Source organism: Denticeps clupeoides, chromosome 17 (assembly GCF_900700375.1).
Source record: "Denticeps clupeoides chromosome 17, fDenClu1.1, whole genome shotgun sequence".
NCBI lineage: Eukaryota > Metazoa > Chordata > Actinopteri > Clupeiformes > Denticipitidae > Denticeps > Denticeps clupeoides.
The window spans coordinates 1,686,887-1,704,247 of NC_041723.1; the positions used below are offsets into that span (position 1 = coordinate 1,686,887).

Below are 17,361 nucleotides of genomic sequence, written 5' to 3' on the forward strand. Positions count from 1 at the left end.
GAAATTACTGAGCAATGACCAGCAATGTTCTTTTACTGTTTTTTAATAACTTTATCCCATACAAACACTAAAAGAAAGTACAAAATATGAAAATTGTGATTTACCTTGATTAATTGTTGCTGTCACGTCCTTGTCTAGTGGTGGACGGGAACGTGACCAGGATGAAACAGTGTAAACGTGTACATGCAACCAATGAAACATTCACTACAGATATACACACACAAAACAGAGGCCTTGCAAAGGGAGGGCAGTATTAGGGGACAACTAACGACAAAAATAAATAAAATTTGAATTTGAATTTGAATTTGAAATTAACACACAGGCAACAAATCTCATACGCAGAGCAACCTAATCAAAACTATACAGCCAAAAGCACAGGGCAAGATGTCTAGCAGACCTCCCAAAACAAGCAGACAATCATCACACAGCAGGCAGGGTCTGCAGTAGCTCCTCCCACCAGGACAGCCTAAAAGAAACACCGGTGGAAACGTGCGGCCCCACAACAATGGACGTGTTTGAGGCTTGACAAAGCAATACAGTTGAAAACTCTGTGTTCCACCAGAGCAATTCTAAAATAAAATGCCTGGTTCATGAAGGCCAGACATTCTTGCACTGCAGCTCCATCCCATAATCCTGTGAAAGAGAAGTGATTGTCACAGGTGATGCACTGCAGCACAGCACACGGTGCAGTGAAATTTGTCCTCTGCATTTAACCCATCACCCTGAGTGAGCAATGGGCACCATGACAGGCGCCCGGGGAGCAGTGTGTGGGGACGGTGCTTTGCTCAGGGGCACATCAGTGGTACCTTGGCGGATCAGGATTCGAACCAGCAACCTGCTGATTACGGGGCCGCTTCCTTAACCGCTAGGCCACCACTGGCCCAAATCCTGTGTGTGATTTGGCGGGAAATTTCTCAGAGAGCTTGCGTTCTACAGCGTGACGATGGCCTTTCTTATCGCACAGCTGCCATTACACCGCAGGGCTCTGAAAATCCGACCGGATGTTGCGGAAAAACGTTGGTAATCTGAGCGTAATCTGTCCGTTCACGGATCCCCTCTCATCTTGGTTCTGAGGGATAATCTCCGGCGACTGCTACAGAACCACATCCCCAGAGCTATAAGGAAACTGCAGCCGGCCTCTGGGAATTAACCAATAAACGTCGCCTGTAAACACCAGGCCGAAGAGGAAAACTACTTCTGGTCGTGGTCAGCGGGGTCGATGACTCTGATGAGGTTCTTCACCTTCATTAGACAGTGCTGAGGATTAAACGTCTTTCAGTGAGACGCGTACTGTATGGACTGAAAGGAAGGGAAATAAAGGGCATTTGCACTGTGTATGTGTGGATGGCTGCAATCTGATGGTGGATAAGTGCTGATAGTGCCGGGAGATCTTGGGTCAGGTCCCTCAGTTTTGTTTATCTGACTAACGTATTTGATGCTTCTGTTTCATTTATAACCCAAACTGAAATGCTCCAGAAATGTTTCTGGTTTTATTTTTCGGATTATGACCACAAGGAAGACACTGAAGCACCTGAGCAGACACACACTCACACACTGACCAATTTAGCATCACCACCTAACCTACATGTCACTGGACTGTGGGAAGAAACTGGAGAAGCTGGAGGGGAACCACGTGACCGTGCAAAGGGCTTGCAGGAACCAATCTGCTGCGACATCATGCCGTCCCCCTAGAAGACCTTCTCAATGTGGACAATCTAGTTTAGGTGCAGAATCACGGACTGACCGACATTCAGCGAGCTCCTTCGGGAGCCATCATGGTCTTCCCTCAAGGATAACGGGCGCCGGCCTGTTGTCATTCCTCAGGCTTGGAGAACGGCTGTGAAGCCCTGGCCCTTCATGAATAAATGAGTGGAGACCCGATCCCCGGAGTGACAGCGCGAGGGCTACAGTAACACGCCAGTGCTCTCTGCCGCCAGTGAAGGTGATATTGAAGTCCAACGTCCCCCCGCGCAGATGAAAGACACACCAGAAAACGATGCTGTTACTCTTCATGCTCTCCTTCCCACGCCATAATTGGGACATTACAGCTCAAGGTCAAATGAGAAAGGGGGGAGTGGGAGTGTGTGGAGCGTAGATTGGAACCGTAACATCTCTCGTACGAGGGCAATATTGTAAGAGGGCAATATAAAATATACCCAGTAAAGCCCCGTATTGTGGACTAAATGGTGTACGTTAAATACAAATCTTTATTTCTGAGAAGCGTCCATTTTTCTACGATGAGTTGCCGTGCAGTGCAGGGAAAGATCTAGTCCGTAATAAAGAATGAAATCATGTGTGCAGGGGAATAATGTGGCGCCATCTACAGTTTCTTCCATATATGAAGGCCAGGAGCACCTTTTACTGTAAGAAACAGCTGTTTTTTTTCCAGATATTTACTTCATCGCTGGGAAAGTTTAATGAGCTCCTTTTTTTTTTTGCGGCTCTAGAGGAATGTGGTAAGCTCAGGTGACTGAATTTCTTCACCCTTTTTTACCGGCCAGGTCCAGGTGTGCACAGTCGGCTGATACGTGCGGTCGTGCGCCTGTTGGGGCGTGCACAGGCCTGCACAGATTAACGCGGTGAAAAAATAATAAGTCGCCGAGTTCGCCGAGAGACATGTGACGTTTGAGTTGGCCTCAGTGCCATCTTGTTTTACACCTCTTCAATTATAAAGGGCCGACGTCTAGACCTGACTATTGCATTACTTTTCTGAGGACGGTTGGTGGGGAAACCCTCCTGAAGATCTGCTGAAGATCTGCTGAAGATCTCATAAATCAAGCAATGATGGAGGGAACTAAACAAAGCCGATTATTGTCTATCATAAAAACAGTCACGACACCAAAGAAGGGAAGGAGCCAGGCATAGGTTTTATTTCAACTGGACAAACACATAGGGCTCTAAGGAGGTGGAAACGGGAAAAGGAAAGGTTACACTCATACCGGGAAACACACACACACACACACACACACACACTCCACCAACACAAACCTGACACTGGAGGCACACCGACTCCTTCCAAGACCCGTGGGCGAAGTCTGCTCGGGGTCTGCCCGCTGACACACACTCAACTCGCTCACACTGCGTGCACACAGTGACGGACAGGACAATAATACCGGACGTGGACACTGGTGGAGGGAAAAGAGGTATGGGAAATTGGGAATGGGTGGGACAAAGACGGGCAATTTTATTAAAACTGAAAGAAATATAAACGACAACTTGATTGAATAAGAGGATAAATTAACAGCAGTTACCCATCTTTCCATTAGGAAAAGGCTACATACGGTACGGTATACATCTGTTTGGTTGCTAGACCCCTGTGCTAACCACAAGATGTTATGAATTACGGTGATTTTATCTGTCGATCAGTGAAAGCAGTCAGAGCCACCGGCCGCAGATGCTGTGGAATGTCACCACCAGCCACATCCCCCTCATCCCCATCGGCATCACGGACACGGCTTCCTCCCTTAAGCCCCGTAATCCGGCAGCTGCGTGTTCCGGCCAGCGTGGAGAGCCGAGATCACTACTGATTTTCTGACAGCCGGCGATTGGCCAGCCCTGGCAAGTGGGGATACGGGGGGGGGGGCTGGTGCGGCCTCGGCGTGCCGCGCCTCCTCCAGGGCGGCAGGGGCGGCGCTGCTGGCCCTTTAAGAGTATTTTTAGTGCAGGCAGTGAGCAGTGGTCACTGCTCGGGGAGAAATGTGCGTCCACGCCGCACGGACGCAGGGCCGGAGGAGGAGAGGCGGTGATGCTCGGTGGATTTAACCGTATTTTCAGGGCATGCTGGGATAAGTACCGCGACTTTAGCACCGGTGTCGACGCCTGGATTGCAGAATAGAGGTATGTGGCTCTCATTTGTTCCTTATTTGAAGAAAAGTCATGATTAGTCAAAGACTACATCTTCCAACAGTCACATTATACTACTACTAATAACCCTTATTTTATTATTATTATTAGTGGAAGAATGTTTGTATGTGTCTACGTATTTATGTTCTTATTATTGATTCTGCTTCAACATTATGATAAAATGTCGTTTTGCAGCCGACTTCATTTATCCAGCGCAACTCGCTGAAAGTTACTTGCGCTCCTTCCTTCTGCTCCCCTGTGGGTCTTTCTTTCTCTCTTCAGGGCCAGATATGTAAATTTAATGGCGCTGGCAAACAGTGAGCGGTCGGGTTACCGTATTCATTACGCCTGACCCTGCTCTGTACTCACACACACGACGCGGGGAGATATAATCCACGCCGCCTGCCAGCCGCAGGCCAACTCCTTTTATTCCTGCTGTCCCTTCACGTTGTTGTCCCGCCTTTTCCAGGCTTCGTTGCCATTTCCACCAACAGAATGCCACACCGTACAAATGAAAAATCAATAGGATCACGCTGAATGCCGCTGGAGGTGCAGATGACACGTCGCTCTGCTCTGAGGGTGACAAATGTCCCCAGCGTTTGTGTGTTGGGGAGTTCAGTCAGGCAAAGCATCAGAGGCTCCACCCCCCCCCCCTCCACGGAGGGGAATTGGCCACCAAATGCCAGCGTCCTGGATGAGTGGCTTTAAAACGTCCTGCTCCTCTCTGCACCGGGAATCAATCGCTTTCCAAAAAATGCGCCTGGTGGGGGGACAAGGCACGTCGTCTGTGGCGCTGCTGAGAGGATTACGTAACCGTGGTGTGGATAAGAGACGACATGTCGCCGTGCGGCACGATCCTCTGCGAGGCTGAGAGCACCCCAGGGTCCTCTGCGCCGCTGCGGCGGAGCTGCTGATTGTGTGAAGTGCAACGACGCTGATGCACGGACTGAGAGGAGGAATAATTGAGAGGTTCTGCAGGGCGTATTTCAAATCGGCTCACACACACACACACACACACAAAAAAAAAAAAAACACAAAATGGAGACCCTTTATTCCTGTTGGACAGAAATTCAATGTCATCAATAACATGAGATATGTATGCATGGAACAACCCATTGACCAGCCACATCTGAAATTCAATGATGAAATGTCTAGAAAGCTCTAAACTAAAAACCATGTCATCAGTGATCAAGACAACGTTCAATAACAGTGGACGGTTCCGTTCATTTAGCTCTAGGTTACTGTTCTCGTTGGTTTCGTTCAATCTCTTGAGGTTGTTATATAAAACAAGAAGATTTTCAGACAAATACTCACAGACATGCTCAATATCCCATCTCCTGCAGCTCTCACCCACGCAGTGATGGCCCACACACACACACACACACACACACACACACACTCACACTCACCGTTCTGGCAAGGGTGAGGAGCGTGTGACGAGGAGGAAGCGCAGATCCTGCCCCTCTCCATCTTCCCTGTTTGTAGCCGGGTTCTGTCTCGCCAGTTTTCAACCTTCTCAACGCCAAAACTCACTCCAGCTTCATTCACAACCTGCATTCATTAATCACCGAGCAGGCGGAACGTTCCGAGATGTGTTACTTATGCAAACTATCTCAGATGTGTGAGATGTTCGTGAGTAGTGAAAGCCATTTCTGACGGCATGAATCAGACTTGGAGTAATTGTTCAGTTCACTAAAATGATTCAGATCTTTAAATCATTGAACTGTTTAGTTGCTTTGCGATCTTGTCTGATGTGCATTGCAATTCAGTTCAAAACTCATCATGAATGCGTGCACAGGCTGTGCTGTCTCCATACTTGGTGTTGCCAGATTTGGTGGCTGAGACTTTGATATTTTGGAAAAATTCTCATTTTAGGTCCTACAATACTTTATTTTGGCAGTTTCATGTGCGTTTTGGAGCATTTTGGGGTTGAACCAATCATCGATTTGGCAACACTGGCAGGCCCTGGTGCCATTTTCTGAAACATTTTCATTTTACATTTACAGCATTTACCAGATGCCCTTATCCAGAGCGACTTACAATCAGTAGTTAGAGGTACAGTCCCCTCTGGAGACACTCAGGGTTAAGTGTCTTGCTCAGGGACACAATAGTAGTAAGTGGGATTTGAACCTGGATCTTCTGGTTCACAGGCGAGTGTGTTACCCCACTAAGCTACTATTTTACTGTGGCATTGTTACTGCAGCACGTGTGAAATGAAATGGTCACACAACCAACACAAACACAGGCCAAGAATCCTCCTGGTATGAATGAATCGATGAATTGGTTTGTATTCGCCCAGGAAGACGGTTCCTTCTGAGCTCCCAAGTTCAGTGTTCGGGAGAGTCACCGTGATCACAGCAGTGTTGAAGGAGCCGTCCCAACTGGGATTTCATGTGTGTGTGTGTGTGTGTGTGTGTGTGTGTGTACCGTTTCATCTGGGCTTCTTAGCGTCCGCCCATCTGGAGTTGGCCATGTGTCCTGCCTGGAAGCCTGATCTGACCGTCACCTGACTGGACAGGATTTTTATCTGCAGGGCCAGCCAGCGGGCAGCTGGACGCCTTATCCAGCTGACGTTCAGGCCACGCGGAGGACAGCTCCTGGTACGGTCAGTGTCATGCCGCCCGGGACTCACCTTTCCAGACAGGCAGGTTTCGGGTGGGAAGAGACGCCTGCTAAACTTTCCCCCGTCAGTGCTGCTGTCATGTGTCGGGCTGAGTGGTCATGTGACTGCCCAGATGCTCAGGCCCTTTTTCGATACTCTTCCAGAAGGACCGACATCTCCAGCGATAATGACCCGACCTGACGTTAAGGACACACCCTCGCGTCCTGCAGCACCTTTTAAAGGGCCGGTGCGGGGCGGTAATCGCTGGAGAAAACGAGAGCTGATGGTTTTTATAGATCCACCATCATCACTAGAAAAGGTCATTATATTCATCTGATGTCCGTAATGGGCATGAAGCTGAGCAGGAGCTTCAAAACAAAGAGAAAGTAAATGATACCTGCCGATGTGTGTGTGTGTTCTTCCTTATTTTTCAGTAAATCTAGGGACTGATTCCAACTGGAAGGTGAAAGGTCAGGCAGTGTTTGGCATTATGAATAACTACTGCAATGCATGATCCAATACAACATTGGAGGCTACTTCATCGGAGAGTGGCTTATTTGTGGGCGACTTTGTGGCAGATTAAATTCTAATCATTGCTTTCCCACGGTAAAGTGCATCAGCAATTAATCTGCGAGCAGCCTGGACATTTTGTCTCTGACTGCATTTGTATTTGCTCAGAGTCCCATACTGCCTGCCAGTGGGAAGGAGGATATGTGGATTTACATGAATTTCGTTTCTGCTGCTTGGGCAGGAGGGGTCACTTCTAAAATCACTGTTAATGTGGTATACCACATACTATACTATACTATACTATACTATACTGTACTATACTGTACTATCCTACACTATAGTACCATGCTATTTAAACAGATGCACAGTGAATACCCATGTTTTTATGAATGAATACAAGTGTGTATGTGTGTGTGCGTGTGTGTGTGTGTGTGTGTGTGTGTGTGTAAATAACTGATTGGTCATGGTCCATCAGTGTTTATGACTGACCTGGGGCAGGATGGTCAATTTTAGAGCTCCGCCTTCATGGCGCCTGCCACTGCGGAACTTGGAACAGATCAGCAGCAGGAATAAGGGACTCCGCCTTGCGATCCGGAGCCCTATATATTCACATTTTACATTTACGACATATTTATCAGACGCCCTTCTCCAAAGTGACTTCCAATCAGTAGTTACAGGGACAGTCCTCCTCTGGAGACACTCAGGGTTAAATGTCTTGCTCAGGGACACAATGGTATTAAGTGGGGTTTGAACCTGGGACCCTGTGGTCATATGGTTGATAGGCTCTGTGGTTCTTACCAGCCAGGCTACTAACACCCAGAATTCTATTTTATAATGTATACTAATAATTAATAGCAGTAAAACATTATTAAGCATGAGATGATTCTCCTGTCCAACAGGAACAAAAGCTCTTGTCCCCTTCATTATATTACATTATATTACATTACATTATATTATATTGTATTATATGTGTGTGTGTGTTTATGGTGAGGGCGCCGCGCATGCGCAGCTGCGCCAGCGGCTGAACGCACGACCCGCCCCCCTCCTTCTCCTCCTCCTCCTCCTCCTCCTCCTCTTCGCTCCTCGTAACCTCCATCCTCCGCGGAGACGCGAGCGGCCAGCCGCCGACATGGGGGACTGACGCCGGAGCCTGGTCACCCGGAGCGGAGGAGAAACTCCGCCGCGTCGGTCGGGGCTGGACGTCGGTGCGGCGCGTGGAAGGTCAAGGACGCGGTGAAAACGATGTTTTTTTTTTTTTGTTTTTTTTTTTAGTTCTGGTTTTATGCATTTGTCATATGTTGTGCGGTTATGAATATCTGGAGGACGGGTACGGGTACGGGTGCCTTTGACGCCCAGGGGGGTCGTATTATGAGCCCATCGTTATTATCGTTATTTGAAATGATTCGAGCAGATGACGATGCTCTTGATCCTTCCCGTCGGGAATCCCGTCAGGAAATGGTGGCTCGGGAACGGGCGGGTTATTCTCCATGTTACTACGATGCCCGCTCCCGTCGTGGGAACGGAGTCTCCGTGTCGTGGAAATTACCACGCGACTCACGTCCCTCGCTCATCGTGGCCGCGCGTCAGCTGACGCGGCATTCCACCCCCCACCCCCGGCTCTGGAATACCGGGAATGTCGGGAGATGCTGCGTTTTCCCGCAGAGCAGCTGTCCGGGGTGCTGAAATGGGAAACTGTGTGGGAAGCCTGGATTTATTTTTGAATAAAATTAATGAATAATTATACAATAATTTATGTCCCCACTGTCATTGATCCTGATTTTAGGATTATATTAAATTATATTACATTATGTTATAATTTTTTGTTGAGTGGCTGACATTCCAGAGGAGAAATGGAAATGTAATGCAATATTGGCAGAATTGGCCTTCCAAACATTGATTTGTTGATTTGTGGGAATAAGCAGACTTTAATCTCCATTGTCCTAAGACTTTTAGATGTTCTTTTTTATTTTTTTTTCGTTTAATCGATCCGGTGACAAAAATGTTAATCACTTGAAACACTGGCACTGGTACATAATGTTAAAAATAATTTATTCTCTCAGCAATGCTGCAACCTTTCTAATGTGAATTTGATTGTACTGGTTGAGCTTTTTAATGAATGGTTTCCGTCAGATTTAGCCCAAAGAAATTATTACACCTCAGACAAAAAAGAAAATGCATTTTAAATGTCACAGAAACGAAAGGAGAAATTAAATTCGTATGACAGATGAGGAAAAAAAATGTGTAAAGAAGAGATTAAGATGCCGCATGTCTGTACATTTCAGGTTATCCTTCTGCCTGGAAATGGCGCAGAGTTGGCTGAAGCGGACCCTCTGTTGACGCCCCCCGCCCGCAGGCCATGTTCTCCTCTAACTTCCTGAGCGGGGCCAACCCCCTCAGTGCGGTCTCCTCGGCCGTCAACAAGTTCGGCCTGTTTGGGGAGGAAGGCGAGGGTGGACAGAACAAGCAGCAGCAGGGGAACGGCCAGCCGGCCCCTCCCAAGCCTGCCGGACTAGCCAGGACTGGAGCTCAGGCCCAGCAGGGGCCCAGCAGAGGGGTCTCCCCACAGCCCGGGGCGGCTCCGGGGCCCAGTAAAGCCGGACCTCAAGCCAAAAGTGCGAAATCGCTGTGCCCGGTATGCAAAAGCACTGAACTCAACCTCAAGTCCAAGGAGCCTTCAAACTATAACACCTGCACACAGTGCAGAAGTCAGGTGTGCAGCCTGTGCGGCTTCAGTCCTCCCGACTCCGAGGTGAGATCATGCATTGTATAATAATGCTTTAGCATGTACTTGATCGAATGAAATCACCTTGCCTTGAATTAAATGCTAAAACATGCAATTATATTCATCAGGAGCGCGGCTAATTTAGGAATTCTAGCTCAGCTCAGACCCACCTCCGTTTACTCCAAATATCTCCAAATTAGGATAATGGCTGTTATACCTTTTCCACTGGAAAAGGAAAGGAAAAGTAATGCTATGCTATGTTGGAATCTGATCTGAAAGCCACTACTGGTTCCTGGAAAGTCCATGCCTGCATTGTGTGTATGTGACAGTGATCATCTATGACGGTGCACGTGCAGAAAATTAATTTTAGCCTTTTACCAGATGCCCTTATTCAGAGCAACTTACAGTCAGTAGTTACAGGGACAGTCCCCCCGGAGACACTCAGGGTTAAGTGTCCTGCTCAGGGACATGATGGTAGTAAGTGGGGTTTGAACCTGGGTCTTCTGGTTCACAGGCGAGTGTGTTACCCGCTAGGCTACTATCACCCAATCCTAGGTAATTCACCAGCTCTCCCCGCATAGCGTCACATGTTTTCCTGAAGATATGACCCCAGAATCAGGATTAGTTGTATGTAGCGACCTTACGGCACCCTCATATTACTGACAGTAACTGAAGTCGAGCTAATTTAAATGAAAGATGAGACTCAAGCGCTGCCCTTTTCTTTGTCATTGCAGGGTAAGGAATGGCTTTGCTTGAACTGCCAGATGCAGAGGGCGCTTGGCGAAGCGGGACCCAAAACTAAAGCCCCCCCACCAACATCACATCCTGCAAAAAAAGGAGCCCCAGCCTCCGGACCTGCACAGACTGCGCAGCCCCAGCAACAAATGCCAAAGGGTGGAACCCCCCCTGCCAAATCTGCACCTCATCAACAACAGGGCCAGCCCCCAAAACAGGAGTCTGGCCTGTTCGGCTTTGGCCTCGGGGGCCTCCGAGACGCAGCGAGATCCCGGTCTCCGTCGCCCCAACCTGCAGAGTCTGTTTCGGGGAAGGTTCTGGGCTTTGGCTCCTCGATTTTCAGCTCTGCGTCTAACCTGATCACCTCAGCAGCTCAGGAGGAAGCCCCTGTTGCGCCACCCACCGCCCGTAAAGAGTCAGCATCAGCCCAGGCTTCGCCCAAACCAGAGGAGAAGCAGCCAGGTCAAGTCGGACCCGGCGAGGCGGGACGGGCGCGGCAGAGTCAGGCCTCGCCAGCTCCTGCGAGAAAGGCAGAGGCGTCGGCAGGCCCTCAGAAAAAACCCGGGGTCTCCAAAGCCGGGCCACCATCATGCCCCCTCTGCAGTTTGCAGCTCAACGTCGGCTCCGGGGAACCTCCCAACTACAGCATCTGCACCGAATGCAAGAACACCGTGTGCGACCGCTGTGGATTCAATCCCATGCCTCATCTCACCGAGGTAGGAGAGTCAGGCGCGCTTATCGCTTCGCTTAATGCCATTTCTGAAAGGTCTGTGGAAAATTGCTTCGGTGCCGTTTATGCTGTTGATGCTCATTTTGCTACGTGAGCTTCACAGCCTTTTCCTCATAAATTCTGCGTTTATAACCGAAACAAGGGGTTCCACCATGGGCCCGACTCATTAGGCTGGATTCAAGCAGGACACCAGGGTTGTTGAAGCAGCAGCATTCCCTTCGGGGAGGCCGGGGATGTCATGAAGTTTAGATAAAGCCCTCTCTTTGAAGATATTTCCATGTTTGTTATAAATGAATAGTTTTAATAAGAGCCCTAATTATGTATCTGAAGTCTCTTTGCAAAATGCACAATCACAGCCACTTTTAGTCAGTACCGCAATGAGGACAGGTGTCTGTAGCTTTAAATGCTAATGAGGAGGACAGAGGCGGGACGAGGAGGAGAGCGGCCTGTAGGAGTTGGGCAAACATTCACGGAAATGACGTTTTTCCCTTATGATGACATAACTGGACAAATTCCAGATTCGACCGTCTGAGCTACATCATATCATATCTTATCTCAAGCTACCCATATTTTGTAGCTGTTCAATGTTGGCCTTATGTGGCAGCTTAAACAAATGGCCATTTCATTGCCTAGATTGCTTGCATCACGGAGTTGGTTTGCCTGGATTTTTGAGTGTCCACAGCTTCTTGGTCTGATGAGTGAGTGACACAAAAAAATATTTTCTGTAAATGTGAAATGCACTTTTTCCCAAAGTATCTGAGTCCACGAGGGACTGATGCGTTGTCCTCACTTAGACAGGTAGGCACACTGTAGCACCTCAGTCCGTGTCTGAGCTCGAAATGCAGCAAGTGGAACACCAATTGTGGAACCCTGAGGTGAAGAATTTTGAACGACGTATTTTCAAATTAAGCTTTTTTGACAGGTGACCGAATTTAGAAAATTAACAGGGTTTATAAATTATCCACAGTTAGTACAGAGGCCTAGTGAACATTTGCTGACCACATCCCAATTGTCTTCAATTACGGATCAGTAATGATTTACACTGTGATAGGTAGAATAAATACAGCATCTATCCTATTTGTACCCATATTTTTACTAAGAATGCAGTACAAGAATGAATTTCTTAAAAGGGATTGGGAACAGAATAATGTAGTGAGCTTCAAAGAAAAGTTTTTTTTGCAGTCTGACACTCTAGTCTAAAACCTATTTAAAATGTTTTACCTTTGCTTATGGGTTTTGCTGCATGGGTTAGTAGAGACTTTTTAAATAATTTAAATATACATATTAAAAGTTGTGGTATAATTACAGGTAAAATCGTGGCTTTGTTTAAACTGCCAAATGAAACAAGCACTTGGTGGGATTGATCATCCAGGCCCAATGATGAAACCCCAGCTTCAGTCCAAAAAATCGCCGCAGCCCATTAAAAGGAACAACCCTCCACCTTCCTCACCTCAGAAGAAACTGGCCGCTCAGGCTGTGGCTGAGCAGGAGATTAAAACATCTATCCAGCATGCTCCACCCGCACAGCAGCGAACAGAACCGACCCACCTTCAACAGCAGGTTCAAGGTAAACCTCAGAAAACTGATGCCAAAGCTTCTCCTGCAAAACCAGTCCCACCTACTCAAGTGGAGGCTCCTAAACAGGATTCCAGCTTCTTCGGCCTTAGCTTTGGTGGGGCTAAAGATATGGCAAGATCTCCGTCACCTTCACCCCAACCATCTGGATTAGTTTCTGGAAAGGTGTTGGGATTTGGCTCCTCCATCTTTAGCCAAGCCTCCAGTTTTATTTCCTCTGCTATTCAAGATGAGGCCTCAGCTGGGCACAAAGATTCTGTATCAAACCAGGACTCCTCTAAAGCACCATCAAAAATTGGAGACAAGCAGTCTGCAGAACAAACTCCAGAAGAAAGCAAACTTAAAGAAAGAGGTCCAGAGAAGATGACTGGACACACAAAATCAGGGCTTAAGGAGGCTGCTGAGTCAAAAAAAGTTAAACAAATGATAAAATCCGAGTTACAATCAGAAGACGTGTCTCCTGTGACACTTGGAGCTACTGTAGGGCCAGTTGATCACTTGGTCACCTCACCTGTCCAGAAAGATTTACAAACAGAGGCAAAAAATACTGAAGGCCAGAAAAAAACTGACCACCCCACAATTAGGCAGACTAATGCTAAACTGTCTACAGATCAAAAATCACGTCAAGGGCAAGTTTATCAAAATACTCAAAAGCCAAGTTCAAAAGCAGACACTTCTTCTTTAGAACCTGAACAGGGACCTGCAACTGAAACGCTGAAGCAAGAATCTAGCTTTTTTGGCTTTGGATTTATGGGAGCAAAAGATAGATCGAGATCTCAATCCCCTTCAAGTAAACCGGCAGACACTGACTCTGGGAAGGTTTTTAGTTTTGGCTCCTCCATTTTCAGCACAGCATCAAATTTGATTGGCTCTGTTGTTCCTAATGAGGTGTCAAAGGCAACAGAAGCTGAGACACATGCAGGACTATCAAAAAGGTCCTCAAATTCCCAAATTCAAACGCAGGAAACATCTTTACAGGATTCTTCTCAAGTGAAAGATGCTACAAAAGCCAATTTACATTCATCAGTACAACCAAACAAGAAAGCTGGTTCTTCTCAAAAGACAACACCTGGTGAGCAGAAACCTGCTGCATCTGCAAAAGCAAAAGACCAGACCAGCACTACCGATCTAGCTCACTCAGCTGCAACACCACCAAATAACCAGCGTGCAGAGTCAGAACCTCTTCATCAGAGGGCCTCTGGCCAACCTGACCTGCAGAGAGCAAAAGCTGATGCCTGTCCTGCCAAGCCAGACCCACAGCCACAACCTGTTCCACACAAACAAGAATCTAAAGAGGCGTCTAGACCACAGCCTCATACTGCATCGGTATCTGGGAAGGTTTTGGGCTTTGGTTCCTCGCTCTTCAGCTCTGCATCAAATTTAATTACATCTAATCAAGATCCCATCTCCTCCTCTCCTCAAGTCACAGCTCAAACGGGCTTGGAGCCCACCAATATATTGTCCAAAACTGTCTCAGAAGAAACCAGAGCCGCTTATACTAGTAAAACCGCTGAAAATCTGGAAGAAAATTTTATTTGTGAAAATAAGCTAGAACCAGTAAAACAGCAAGCAAAACTGAATGTAAAAACTGAAGAACTACATAAAGTCAAAGCAACCTCAAACCCAAAGAGGTCAGATGATTCATCAAATCAGCAAAGCAAAGAAGCCAATTTACAAAAGAAGGACTCCCCACAACAAAAACTAAAAGCTACACCTCCAGTAGAGAGTACCACAACTAATCCAGCAGAACCTACACAACCCGTTCCACTTCGAAAAACCTCTGGCCAAAAGCAGACAGAACATTTTCAGGATGTAAAGTCTTCTCCTGCAAAACCAACCCAGAATGATCCTGTCAAACAGGAGTCAAGCTTCTTTGGTTTTGGTATTGGAAGTGTGTCTCGTCCTCGGTCACCCTCACCCCAACCAGCTGGCTCAGTCTCTGATAAGGTGTTAGGCATTGGATCCTCTATATTTAGTTCAGCATCAAATTTTATTTCATCTGCTGTGCAAGACGACCCAAACGTTGCTCAGTCCACTGGTCTGAAACGATCTGAAAAACTGGAGTCCTCTAAAATACCAACAGATATAAGACAGAAGCTAGCAAAAGAACAACCAAAAAAAGAGTATGTGCAAAAGGAGATAACAACAGAGGCAATGAAAGTAGAGAGAAAAAAACAAGACGTCAAATTAGAAGATAGCAGAAACGTTCCTCAGAGTACAGCTACTTTGATTTCCACAACAATTGTCCATGATGAAATTCCACGTTCATCATTGGAGAAGGACGAATCACACAAAATATCACCTCAACATGGCCAAAATCAGAAAGCAAAAGATCAACCAAAGGACAAGCAGCCTAAAAGTGTTCCACACAAGTCTTCACATCAGATGCAACAAGGTGAATTGCCTGTGAAATGTGAAGCACAGCAAGAAATGGAGGAATCCACAAAGAAAGAATCTAGTCATTTTGGATTTGGGTTTGGAATCACTAAAGGAGTTTCCAAAACCCAGTCAGCTTTACCTCAGGCTGCTGGGCCAGTCCCTGGAAAGGTTCTAGACTTTGGCACCTCCATTTTCAATTCAGCATCCACTTTTATTGCATCCACTGTACAGGATGAGCTCCTTGAGGTCCAGAAAGTTGCAGCAGATACCAAACAAGAGTCAAGTAACATTGAAAAACAGACGGACGTGACTAGAAAACCAGTACAAAGAAATAATGAAGGGTTGAAATTGGAAGACACCTCAGAGAAGACAGAAGCGGAAAAGTCTAGGGGAGTCATGGGCATTAATGCTATTTCTTCAACTGAAGGAGTCTCATCACAGCCGCAAAAGACTGCAGCTCCCAGTTCACAGATTATCCAGAAGGACGTAAATGAGTCTAAAGAGACAAAGCAGTCTGAGCCACCATTAGCAAGCAGCAAGACAGCACCTGGCAGACATGCCAGCTCAAAATCAGCATTTGCAAAGCCATCTACCCAAGATCTCCCAGGCAAAAAAGCAGGTCAGCAGACACTCCCAGGGGAGCTGTCACAACAGATTCAGAAAGGCAATGTTTCTCCTGCAAGAAATGTGCAGCCACGTTCAGAACCTCCAAAACAAGAGTCAAGCTTTTTTGGGTTCAGTTTTGGTGGGGTGAAAGATGCATCTAGATCTCAGTCCCTGTCAAGTCAACCAGGAGCATCGGTCTCTGGAAAGGTGTTGGGCTTTGGCTCATCTATTCTCAGCTCAGCATCCGGTTTTATTACACCTTCTTCCCAGGATGAGCCTTCTGCTTCCAAGGCCTCACCGAAGAAAGGCATTGCACAGAAGCAAGACGCAACGCTGGGTGTGAAGAAAGCGGATGGAAATAAACAAGGGGTTCAAAAAGAAGAAGTGAGTAAAAAAGGTACATTTGAAACAAGGGTAGGTAATACAGTGGAAATAAAGAACAGAGAACTGGAAAAGAATGACCCAAGAGAATCAGCCATGGTTACGATGGTGAAATCTGAGAACAAGAATTTAAAGGATGTGAAACATCCAGAAATAAAGCAATTAGCAGAAGACTCCAGAAAGGACATTGGCTCGTCTGGGTCCCTACCATCTAAGTCATGTCCTGCACCCACACTAGCACTTCAAAAAGATCAGGACATTAAAAAATTTGGGAAAGATCAGGTCGGTCCATCAGGAGCAAAAGAGCCTAGTGGTGTGAAACCCAAGCAAGAATCAGTGCAGCAAACCTCTGGTGAAAAAGTTGTGAAAATGCAGCAGCCCAGGCAGGAAAACACAGTAAGATCTACATCACAACCACAAACTGAGCACAATAAGCAGGAATCCAGTTTCTTTGGTTTTGGCTTTGGGGCAGCTAAAGAAACATTGAAATCCCAGGCTCCTGCTCCAAAGTCTTCAGAGTCGGTCTCTGGGAAAGTTTTCGGTTTTGGTTCCTCAATCCTGAGCTCAGCCACGAATTTAATGTCTTCAGCCGTTCAAGATGAGGCTTCCACCAAATCTCACCCATCAATTCAACAATCTCTCATGAAACCTCTGGCAGCGGAGAACAGAACACAGAAAAATGAAGAAAGGGAACTGGAGCAGCACCAGGTACCAAGACAAACAGACCCACTCAGATCAGCCAAGACATCCTGTCCAATGTGCAAGATGGATCTCAACGTTGGTTCCCAAGAGGCTCCGAACTTCAGCACCTGCACCTCCTGCAAGACTATTGTGTGTAACCGCTGCGGATTCAATCCTATGCCACATATAACTGAAGTAAGAGAAATTTATGAAACAACTGAAAGAAGACATTTTGTTTTGCATTGTGCATTCATATAGCAAAAAATTAATTACACGCCCCTCTCATCACCACTAATCGGACGGTTTTTTTTGTTTAATTTTTTGTTTATTGGTTCAGTTTGGTTGTGCTTTGTGGATGCATGTGTTCATTTTTATCGATGCTCGTACTCTTTGTATTTTGTCCTTTTGATTGTTGTTTGATGTAAAATATTAGATATCAACACAGCAGGCTGCACACAGACAAGGCAGATGTGTCTAAATGCAACAGTGCTGCTGGGAAGAGATTTTGATATTTTAAAATAAAATATTCATAAGATATTCATGTCTCTTAGTACATTGCAGCATGTCAGGCTGTTGGCTGTTGTCCTGAGACACATT

At 46.7% G+C, this 17,361-nt stretch overlaps 1 protein-coding gene across 8 annotated transcripts in view; it reads left to right on the top strand.

Moving 5' to 3' along the window:
• The first annotated feature begins 3,686 nt into the window (after positions 1-3,686).
• pclob (piccolo presynaptic cytomatrix protein b) overlaps positions 3,687-17,361 on the top strand; it is a 69,820-nt gene continuing 56,145 nt past the window's right edge. For 4 of the 8 annotated variants that reach the window (XM_028958536.1, XM_028958539.1, XM_028958538.1 and 1 more), the window contains exons 1-4: positions 3,688-3,837; positions 9,238-9,704; positions 10,412-11,128; positions 12,451-16,959. In XM_028958536.1, the coding sequence (XP_028814369.1) occupies positions 9,312-9,704; positions 10,412-11,128; positions 12,451-16,959 (5,619 nt within the window). In that variant the 5' untranslated portion in view covers positions 3,688-3,837; positions 9,238-9,311. Of the gene's footprint in view, positions 3,838-8,080; positions 8,189-9,237; positions 9,705-10,411; positions 11,129-12,450; positions 16,960-17,361 lie in introns of those variants that run through there. The other 4 variants (XM_028958543.1, XM_028958541.1, XM_028958537.1 and 1 more) reach the window with 4 other exon arrangements.